This window comes from Cyphomyrmex costatus, unplaced genomic scaffold (assembly GCF_001594065.2).
Source record: "Cyphomyrmex costatus isolate MS0001 unplaced genomic scaffold, Ccosl1.0 scaffold100, whole genome shotgun sequence".
NCBI lineage: Eukaryota > Metazoa > Arthropoda > Insecta > Hymenoptera > Formicidae > Cyphomyrmex > Cyphomyrmex costatus.
In genome coordinates, this window is record NW_017274955.1 from 1,402,186 (window position 1) to 1,414,219 (window position 12,034).

General features: G+C 35.6%; 1 protein-coding gene across 1 annotated transcript; it reads left to right on the top strand.

The window, feature by feature from the left end:
• The first annotated feature begins 3,236 nt into the window (after positions 1 to 3,236).
• Positions 3,237 to 8,586, top strand: LOC108771441 (serine-enriched protein). The gene is given in 8 exon segments (XM_018536749.1): positions 3,237 to 3,424; positions 3,517 to 3,652; positions 4,239 to 4,277; positions 5,567 to 5,684; positions 5,934 to 6,091; positions 6,342 to 6,473; positions 6,559 to 6,741; positions 6,878 to 8,586. Coding segments are annotated over 8 exon segments (2,133 nt in total). The 3' UTR covers positions 8,057 to 8,586.
• Positions 8,587 to 12,034: the final 3,448 nt, after the last annotated feature.

Consider the following 12,034-nt stretch of genomic DNA (forward strand, 5'->3'; position numbering starts at 1 on the left):
CACTCGAACAAAAGGGGATGAAAAGTCCTGCGGAGGGTTGTTCGGCGCGATTTGAAGCTCGAACGTTTCGGATTATGTTTGTGTCTGGAAATAATTCAGCCTTCGTTTTTAATGTTTTTTTTTTATTTTTATAAAGAAAACTGGAACATTTTTAACTAACATTTTTTTTTAATTAATTAATATCACAAGCTATCCCTTCATTTACAAAATTCCAGAGTACCTTTATTCTTTAGGTAACGTAAAAAATGTAATAAAAAATAAATAGTGAATCAGATAAATTAAGATGTATAATTGTATCATTATTTATGATTTTAAAAGTAATTATATAAAGTCTGTATAATATTAATTATTTTATTTTATTTTTACTTTATGCCATATGCAATAATATATTTCTAAATTAGATTAAATAAAGGTAAACTCTAGGTGTACATTTATATCAAATCAAATCCAGAGAGTTTTTCTCGTATCTGCCGGTTGCGTTGCAACTTGTTGCAATATTGATTAGAAGAGAAAGATAGCGGAATACCACGAAGTGGGGAAAAAAGCTTTTCAACAACATCAATGATTTCAATACGTATTGCTGGATTGAACTTAATCCGAATTTATCGCAGTGTTTGCTCATTTCGTAAAAAAATACAATATTTAGAAAATATCAATGTTTAAGAAATAGATAACTAGAAATTTTATGAAACACACACACACACACACACACACAGTAAGAGTTAATATAAATTTTATTAAAATTGAAAAATCTTTTATAGATATATAATGACCTTTATATGTAACTGTTATTATATTATAAAATTATTTATTTTTAGTGAATTATAAAAACTGTTCTCCCTCCAAAAAGTTTAAAAGAATTGCAAAATAGAAAATATAAATTACATTTGTTTTAAATTATAAATATTAATTATATCATGGTATTACATTCTACACAAAAGATAAATTATTACACACTTGGTAACACATCAAATTGCAAAAAGTTCAAGAGTTAAAATTTTTGGTAGCTAATCAGAATTTGTCAACAAAAGTATATTGTCAATAATTAAGAACAATGACATTATAGCGAAAGTGCAAATTCTGTGACGCAAGATCTCGAAACTGAATATACTTTCAAGCGATATTTAATCAATCGTTCGACCAAGGATATCTGTCTCGCTTGAAATTATCCCGTCCGATAGAGAGAAGGTCCTCCGGGTCGAGCCGGCGTAGAAACGGGCGGCGTCGATGTTCCACATGACGCAGGCGCCACGACGCCTTTTCGACGCCTCGTCGACAGGAAGCTCTGCATCTGTCCAGCTCTTTGCTCGTCCAGAGACTTCGCCCTGTGCTCCCTCCGATTGTGTATCCATTCACGAAAGCAACCTCCAGCGCGTACGGAATCCCTCGAGTTTTCACGAAGACAGCAGCCAGAACTGAGACGTTCACGCGCGTCGTTCTCTGCGGCAAGATCATCCCTCGTCTCTTCCGCGGCGAAAGGGGCGGTGTTCATTCCAGACAGCTTTGTTGGAAACGCGTGCTGGAAACCACCGCGATCAATCCGCGACGTCGGTTTCTATCCTGAGCTCGATACCTCTAGGTACATCGATCGCAGTGTTCGATAAATTTCGCCTGCAATTTTGTATTAATTTTTACTTCACGCTGTCAAATATAACCATTTACATTTTCAAAGTAAAAGCTGTGTATTTGCGATTATATTCCTAATTTGTGTCAAATTATGTTACTGTGTGCTTAATGTATTACGTATACGTTAATAAGAGAGAGAACGTAATATGATCTTAATAATTTAGTTTTTATTGACTTTGCGAATACGTGTTTCACGATTAATACGTTAACAAATAATTTTTCGTTCTTCTCTTACGCATTCGATTTAGCCAACATCAATTGATTTCTTCGACAATATTCAAGAAGAGAGTTAAAAGTGTTTTTTCGGGGCCAAAGCAGCCCGGCAAGCGAAGAGGCTCCGGGATCAAAGCAACAGGTAACACTTCATTTCATATTTTGAGGCACTTTCTTACTTATTTTCTCTCAACAATCGTCGTTCTGTCCTCTTCTTTTTGTTCTCTGTATATGATGGTATCCGCTTGTACGTAATTATTTACAGCCTTTAATTGTTTACAACAAAATGAAATAATTTAGCAATTATTAAAAACGAGAAGAACAAGATAAGTAGTTTTATATTGTTAGAACATAATACTTAAAACATAATATTGTTAAAAATTATATTACAGATTTAATAAAATTTAAAAAAAGCGCAAAATATGATTAGTAATTCATTATTAAATTATTAAAAAGTACGGTCTTTTTTGTAAAATAAATTAATATTTCTTTGAATAATATCGTAAATTGCTTTATTTTTATTTTTTAGAACAAAACGAAGAAAATATATTAAACAATTTAATTCTAAAATACAATAAATTCTATATTTATTATGAAGAAGAAATTGAAAAAGGTTACAGGATTTGAATAATTCTTTTTATACACGCGTGTGTGTTATGTATGTCATTATTTGTCCCGATTATTTGAAATGTATAACGACAATGGACAGCAACAATTAAGTACGAAGCATTATTGACAGGCTTGATTAATGAAATTAAAGCATATCCGCATTACTTTTTTAAACTTGATAACGAATTTTTCATTTAGCAAGTAAGTTAATTACATTGTAGATAGTGCGATCCGTTGTAAGGAAAAGTACATCCTTTCATTATAGTGTAGGAACGCTTTGTCGACAAGAGAACTAACAGATTTTTCTTCTCGATAAAACGCCTGCACTCTACAATATAGGCAAAATTTCTAAAAGAAGTGTTTATATTGAGTTGTTGATAGTGCACGTATTTAGCATAAAAGTGTTGGTACGATGAATTATCTCATAACGAGAGAAAAAAGGAAGGGAGTAGCAAAGATTATTTTTTAAATAATAGTTTACGGATGAAAGTCACGTTTTTTCTTTATACAATCCCCTGCTGCGTATATTAAAAGGCCATGATATTTTTATCTAAGCCTGCGCACTATATACTTGTGTACATAATAATTATTGAGCAATTTTTTTTACGTCGGTTTTATAACAAATAAATAAATGTAAATAATATTGCACACGTTAATACATATCATGTTGGTCTTCACATTTATTATAAACCGAATTAAAATAAAAATTATAAATAAGGCAAGAAGTAGAATTACAACAATTCTATCCTCATTCTACATGAAATAAACAGCAGGAAGACATGGGCCCGATGCCGGAGGCTTCAGGATCTGGGATGACCGACGAGGATGATTACTCGACTTTCGAGAATAAAACCGGCTTAGCCGAAGACATGAAGTTTTTGGCGAGTATGCCAGAGCTCTGCGACGTGACATTTCTCGTCGGTGACACCAGGGAGCCAGTTTGCGCCGTGAAAGCTGTGCTCGCGGCTAGAAGCAGGTTTGTATAGAAAACATCTTCATGTTAATATGTATGGAACAAACAAGCAACACGAAGGTTTTCATCTTTTTCTTTTTTCCAAATTTTTACAGAGTCTTTCATAAAATGCTATACCAAACTCCGAGCCCGCAGCGCAAAAAAGAACCGCCGGCACGAGAAAACAAGATTCGGCTCTTTCTCAAGCGCAGCTCCGAGCCGCTGTTAAATTTGCAGAACGCCGCGCAACAGGTACTTGACATGAAAGTTAATACGCAATTTATCACTAACTAACTAACTAACTCGCATTGACCAATGAAAAACATAAGTACAGCGCAATATTTACAATGTAGGTCGCTTAATGAGGAAGATATATCAAATCTTTTTGTCTAATTCTGACAACCAGCTCCTTTTCCAATTTTCCTTTGTGACAAAATCAATATATGCGTGTATATACATATCAATATACAGAAAAAGATAGTAAGCATTATGTAAATAGCTCATATATAAAATAGATATAAACAATTTCTCAGACTAAGAGGCGAACACGTTCGATATGCAAAACCCAACGATCGCTCGTGTTAATCTTACTTTTAGCAATTTTAATTTACTTGTATATATGCGGAATTAGATTTTCCGTTAGTGTCTGCTAATTATAATATAGAATAAAAAGTTACATGCATTTTAGTTAACCTAAATACAAATACGATGTTGAAGCGACAATCTCTTCATTTCTCTTTTGGGACACGTTGCATATTTATCGTGGCCGTCGCTGAAATGAATATTCCGCTTTTATCAGGATAGAAATAGTAAGTGTGCGTTTGTATGTGTCGTGTAGCGGTCAGGGTTCACGCAGCAACTGGCCCCCATCCAAGAGGTACTTTGAACGTCACTTTTACGTACAATTTTACATACAGATCAAAATCGTTTCCATCCCATATCTGGCCCCCCCCCCCCTTTCTCTCCCTATATTTCTAATATTCTAATTGAGTACTCCTTTTTTTCTCTTCGCTAACTTTCTGCTCACTGCACTATGATCATGAACTTTGCCTCACGAAATCATTTAGAGGAGCTGTCGTAGGAGACCACTTGAAATTTGTGTATTGACATAAATCCATGTTTTTTCCGCTGCCTTGACGTTTTTACTTGAACAAACGCTCTTTCTTGTTCTTTTGCGCGTCGACGAGAGATAGACGATTCTCCAGACACGTGTGCAAATACGTAATTAATTCATGCGATTATGGACTGGATTGTGCGCTAATTCTATATTTGGACTACTGCATGATCGATTCAATTGTACTCTCGTAGTCGCCAAATCCATTATAGCTGTAGACTGGCACGATTACAGTATTCACCATTTCAGCTGTCATTGATTATGTTTACACGGCACTCACAAGCCTGAAGACGATTGCGTAAATATAGCTGTAAAAGTGATATTAGTTGCAAAAATTGACTACAATTGAATACGAGGAGAATATCCGATTTTGATTGGTAAATTCTTACAACTACGATTACTTACGTTTACGCAATTGTAGATCAGGTTTTAATCTGATTAATATCCATAGTTATGTGTGTAAGTGAGAGAGAGAGAGCGAGCGAGCGTGTGTGGAATCATTCGATTCTTTAGTGGAATAGGATGATTGATCAATTTCATAACTATGGATATTATCAAACCCGATTAAGGTGCTGTGTGTAAGCGCAGTCATACTGACTTACATAATGGTAACTCACAGCCAAGCGAACAAGTTGCGATTACTGATATTAATGTAAATTTCAGTGTGCACCTTAAAATATATTATAATAAGATGTTTTCAGTAAAAACGTAAAAATGTATATTTATTTAAAAAATATTAATAGACATAGTATACTTGAATTGAATATGTTCGCTGGGTTATTAGTCAGGCAATATATTAGTATTTATTCTTTTAATATGTTAGATGCACAATAGCTAAAATTTTGCACTCAATTAAAAATATTATAATGCCGATGTATCTCTTATCTAACGTATCATCTCTCTTACTTCATAATTAGTGAATTTGATTTACTATTGCGCTAGTCTTTACGGATTCCCATGCAAGTCGCTTAGCACGGGTATTCGATTTAAGCTTGAATCTGAATATCCCCATTTCTTCGTTTAGGTGTTTGTATTTTACTTTTGTATCGTAGCCGCAATCACATCAGCATCATACGCTGATTATCGAGGAATTCGAGCCCGATGTCTTCCGGCAGCTGATTGAGTATATTCATACGGGATGTGTGACATTGCAGCCTAGGACCTTGCTTGGTAATCAATTAATTATATAGTATCTCTAACAAGCCAATTAGAATGTCTATTTGCTGCATGGATTAATCATTACGACGAGTATATTTCCTGTCATTATATCTTATCCGACATTCGTGAGTTGAGCATACATAAAGTAGAAGTTCATAAGATAAATCCTTGTACTGAATAAGACACATACATATCAAATGTTTTATGGAATCTAATGAATGATTCAATTCCGATTGATAATAATTTATGTCTTTATGTTAGGGGTAATGAACGCCGCCGATTATTACGGATTGGATGAGCTTAGGCGAGCCTGCGCAGGCTTTGTTCAATGTTGTATAACCGTTGATACGGTTTGCGCTTTATTAGCATCAGCGGAGCGTTATATTCAGTATAAATGCACAAAATCCTTAGTTCAGAAGGTAAATAACTATAAAAGTTTTCGATACAGTATGTCTTTAATGCTTAATTTTATAAGAATCTTATTGGACTGTACATTTGGAACTCAACAAATAGGAAGTCCTAGTCGTAACGGTCGAGCCTGGATCTTTTAATGCTTAACTACGTGAATTAATGTGTATTATATATGTGCATGTGCATACATACCATTGTAGTTAATTTTGTAACTAATTAATTCAAAATTAATATTTTCTCTCTAAACTCTTTGCGAAGGTACTAGAGTTCGTCGATGAGCACGGCAACGAAGTATTGAATTTAGGATCGTTTACATTACTACCGCAACACGTTGTCCGTTTGATTCTTGCCAGAGAAGAATTACGTGCAGATGAATTTACAAAATTTCAAGTATGCTTGACATATTAATATTATATTAACAATTATCCAACATTTTTCTGCATAATGTTTTTTTAAATTAACTTCTCATTTACAGGCTGCATTAATGTGGAGTAAAAAGTATTGCGACAACAATCAAAATACACCGTTAAAAGATGTAATTGGTAACTTCATCGAGTACATCCAATTTCACAAAATTCCAGCCACCGTATTGATGCAAGAAGTAAATCCTTTGGGATTAGTACCACCGGAAATTATTATGAATGCATTAGCTTATCAGGTGCGCGTTGCTTTTTCATATACTTTATTTTGAAATGCAAAAAATACTATTGATATAATTAGCATTATGAAACGTGTTTCACACGCAATTTCTTGCGACAGTGCCATCAGTTTCTTTATGAAAGAATTTGTTGCAGGCAGACCCAACCAGTGTCGACCCCAGAAAATTCTCTCCCCATAGAGTGAGGAGACAGGGTCGCAGCATGTCGGTCCAGTCGTCGCTGGATCCGTATGGCAGCATCACGACCTTGAGCTCGAGCGGCTCCGACGCCGGATCGGATCAGAAACAAAATTCTGGTAGCAACTAACCTCAGGCCACGGCCGCACTGATCGCGGCCGTTTCGGACGAACCTCGACGAACCGAGGATATTTGTGGCCCCGACGAAGGAGCGGCGCCTACAGACGATGTTATTCCACAAGAAAGGGAACAGAAAGAAAAACAGCGTCCGCAACAACAACAACAGCAGCGGCAGCAGCAGGAGCAAGAATCTCAAGTTCAGATTCATGTGGAACAAGAAGCACCTCAACCACAGCGTCAACCACAGGAACAACAGAAACAGGAGGAAGTGCAGTCACAACAAAAAGAACCGGGTCATCTACAGCAGCAAGTTCGTCAGAAGATAGAAAAGGACCGGGAACAACGGAAGCTTCAGCAAGAACAACAGCTATTGCAGCGTAAACTGGAACTGGAAGAGCAACTACGGCGCAAGTTTGAGCGAGATGAAGAAACGTTGCAGCGAAAACTAGAACAAGAAGAAAAACCGTTGCAACAGAGGATGGAACACGAAACACAAACGAAACTAGAAAAAGACAAAGAGGAAATTATACGGTTGAAAAAAGAACCAGAGCAGCTGAAGAAAGAAGAAGTGAAACGTTCGCCGAAAGCTGAACAGCGTGTGCAGCAACAGAAAAAAGTTGACGATAAGCAGTCCCAACTGCAAAAGGCAGACGAACAGCCGGAGTTACAACAGAAACGCAAACAACTGCAAGAACCGCTGGATAAGAACGAGCGAGCGAAACTGCGCAAGCAAGGTGAGAAAGCGGAGGTATCGCGTCAGGAGTCACTTGTGCAACAGCAAAAGATGAAGATAACAGTGCAGGAAGATCAAAAGACAGAGCGCCGGAAGGAGAAGCTGCCGCAGTCGCCACAGCCTGGGGAATCGCAACAGCAACAGCAGCAGCAGCAACCGCAGCTGCACCAAGAGCAGCCGGGAATCCGACCGCTCGACGGAGTCAGTGGACTTTACATTAGGATAGTGCTGAGGCACGAAGATCGCGCGAATCTAGTCTGGCTATACAAAACACACATATTCTAAATTCCGTTGATTCGCCTCGTCGCTTCCGTCTGGATGTCTCAAGCGACCTCGCAGCTATACGGCTCTACGACTTATCCATCCATGTTGAAAGGTACCGCGAATACGAGACCGTAATGCATTAAGACGCATTACAGCGCTCCGCATATTCCGGGGTTACTTAATGTCTTAAGAGAGCATCGGCGTTCCCTTTAACGTTTTAATGTCGACGCGTCGAAGTAATGCGCGCGTCAGAATTATCAACTGGTGCATGTAATCAGCTTCTTCTCCACGACCCAAGTGAAGCTTTAACGGTACGTCTTTGCGCCGCTGCAATCTCCGGTAATCTCGATATGCGCGTCGCCACTTTTAGATATAATAAATCAGAGGATTCCGTTAGGCTTGATTGTCCATGATCGTGGAAGAAGACAATCGTACTCATGTTATTGTTGCAAGAGAAATATGTATTTGTTAAACGTAAATATGTGCATGTAAACAGAAATGCATCTGTCGCTTCGTTTATCATGCTTTCTCTATCGTTCGACAGATTTATACCGTTCAGTCTAATAAATACACTATTGCAGACAGATAATTAACATGAGAATTAATTAAATAAGTTCAATTTAAAGATACAATTTCCTGTATATATAATACGTAATATTTATTATTTGAATTGTTATAATTATTAGCCCACATAATTTATCTCGAGCAACTATCATTTTTTTTTAGTTCTTAATTTATCATAAAAATTATCTAAGCCATAAACTTCATACTTTTCATCATCTTTACTTCTCACCACATAGAACTATTTCCATTATTAATCAACGAAGTTGCATTGTCAAAAATATTGACTTATATCGAACGAACTTTTCACTGTACGAAACATAATGTGGTTATAGTAACAATTTCAGAGAGATACTATATACGTTTGTTAAAAATAGATCTTATATTATAGCCAAGAGAGACACGGAATATATATTCTACATATGTTTCTGAATAATAGCGGCTATTCGACAGTAGATGACTAGAGAGCCGATATTTTGCCATAAATGCTTGCCTGGACATTATTACACTCAATGCAAGACACATTCATTTCTTCATTCGGTTGCACTGTCAATTATCAGACAACCAAAAATCACAGCGAAGCCATGGGTTCAGGTAGTAAAAGAAGTCTGAATACTCGCCAGATAAATTTTGCTGAAACGAATATTAATTATTACCGTAGCTTTTAACTATAATAATTGATGCATGCAGCTACAAAATAAGTTATATGTTCAGTCCGTTATAGATAAAAAAACATGCACTAAAGTTTAAACACGTATGCCTGCTCTTAACGTAACGTTAGATATCAGTCCGGTAGAGATTACAGAAAGCAGTTTAATTTTTAAGCAGAGCTTAACGCATAGATCAAAACGTGAACAATTGAGCGCAAAACTAAAATGCAGCTGTCGCCTCTGGTAATGTTTTTATTACTGTCGCATGTGCAGCTTATTTGCATAGATGTATCAAAGATAAGTTCATAAATGTGAATATGTTTACTTGTTTATGTACCGTTGTCTGTTGTGTGCAGCGACATTTCTATTGTTTTATACGTAAGATGTATGTACAAAAAAAAATATATATATATATATCGTTGAGCAGCCTAAATGGCGCGAACTCCTTATCACAATGTTAATCGATAATGCGATCGAGCTAAACCTAAATGGATAAAGTATATGGCATATATATCTCGTACTGATATACCTTCTTCTCATTTAAAATAGCTTCAATTAAAAGTAATTAACATGTTCACTGTCACCGACGCGCAGGCGCGTCTTTGCGCTTGTGTCTCTATTTTTAAGCGCTCAAAGTATAAGCGCCCAAAGTTTTATACAACTCGCCTCACTAAAATCACTTTTTAAGAGAATTATGACGAAATGTTCCTGGCGAAATGTTCCAAAAATATAAAATGAAAAGATAGAAAACATAGTGATAGTAAACGTGTTAATTCAATGGCTGTTCTGCGATTATTCATCTGGCTACTGCGTATTTTAATCAATTCAATGTTATACTAGTATCCGCGTTAGTCTTCCATCTATTCTTATTTTGCGAGAAAATACACATAAGAATACATTTTTCAATTTAATATTGATAACATATTGTGGTAACTTTAGTTTAAGTTTTCTTTACAACATAATTAAGTAATATTTATGCGTCTGATTTTATACATATCCTTCCTTCTGAACGCATAGTTTATATAAGAAGCGCACTGCTAATATTTCTTCCGTTTGAAGGTAAAACTGTAACAGAAAGGAAGAAAGACGGACCGTCGTATGGAATTGTATAAAGTTCAAACCGTTAATTCGCTGGCGATCGGTATAACTCTACTTAAAAGTTCGATCTATTTACTGTGATATGCCGTAGCCAAATCAGTCCAACTATAAATAAAGAAAAATACGATGTCAAGAATGGAGTTCTTCATTTTATCTCATGACTTTAAAGCGCCTGCGGGAAATCATAATAGATGCGACCAGATGGTAGGAAAAGGTAATTCAGTTCTTAGAAATACAAAAGGTAGTATCAACGCGTGTGCGTTTTACTTTGACGTTGATAATTTTTTCCTTCTCTTTTTTGCGTAAATACGAATCTCGCGCACGTTCAACACCTGGATTACGTTATTCCATTCGCACTATCGTATCTCGTGCGGGAAATGCTGAGCGGTCAACGTGGTGATAAATCGCAGACAAATCATCCCAAATAAATAGCGAGAGGTGTTACGCGCCAAAGAGATCGATGAATATTATCATGACATTTCGCACCCGTGCCTTTGCCGACCTTGTTCTCCCCCCAACGATCGACTCGACTCGTTATGAGCGTCAGATGGCAGGCGCATCACAAATAATTATCCTTCCAGCATCCCGGCTACGTTTATGACGTAAGATATCGCGAGATTTAGTCCGTACCGATCTATCAATCGTGCCATCTGCCATCGAGGCTGTCCCGTCGGTGTTAATGTCCTTTTAAAAAAGTTTGATTACACCAAAATACACCAATTGCAAGAGCAATAAGAAAAAAATATTATATTTGAATTTGATTATGAAAACATAATAATCATTCTACATCGGACTATTAATTTGATATTTTAAATAGTTCATGCTATATATGTATATAAATACAACTATAAAAAAAATCATCTATACATTTATTTTTAAATGTAAGTTTTGATAAAGATGATAAAGAACAAATAACATCCTTAACTACCGCTCAGTATAAAAATTTGCTTTTTATTGATATAAATGAGTATATTGTAATTTATTTTTTCATTAAAATATTTATCATAAAGGTACAAACTGTAATAAACAAAATTATGAATTAACTCACTCACAAATTTGATTAATGTCTGTGGAGCGTGTGAAGGATGCGATCACTAATACTCGCGCGTTGCGTGAGCAATAGTTTACAGACAGTCTCTCTAACTGTAATGTAATCTTTAATCTTTAGTTTCAAAAGCTACAACTTCAGATGACAAATGACAAATACTTATTTAATTTATTTATTTAGAATTTTTTGTTGTGGTTCTTTTTGCTGTGGCAAATTTTGGGATACCCTATATACAAAAGGACATACATATGTAAAAGTAAACTTATGTAACTTATTCTGTAAGTGCTGTTTTTTTTTTCAATTTCTCAATAATTTCTCAATAATTTGTATGTACAGTCTATTTGCGATGTAACAATTATTTCCATAATCATACTCGTATATTTTGAACCATAATAAGGTTACCACATGTGATGAAATCATCTTGCACATCAACAATTAATGTCAGTGCTTCAGAAAGAATGACAAATGAAGTACATAATGCATATAACGATTATCAGTTTGCTCTATTAATACTAGTGACACTTATCATGAGTATATTGTATTTTTTTAATAATTTCATTAATCATTACGTATCAGCGACACAAGTTTTCTATAAATTGTCCAGTTATATCGGGAAAACTCAAACAATTGTTGTCAGTTTTC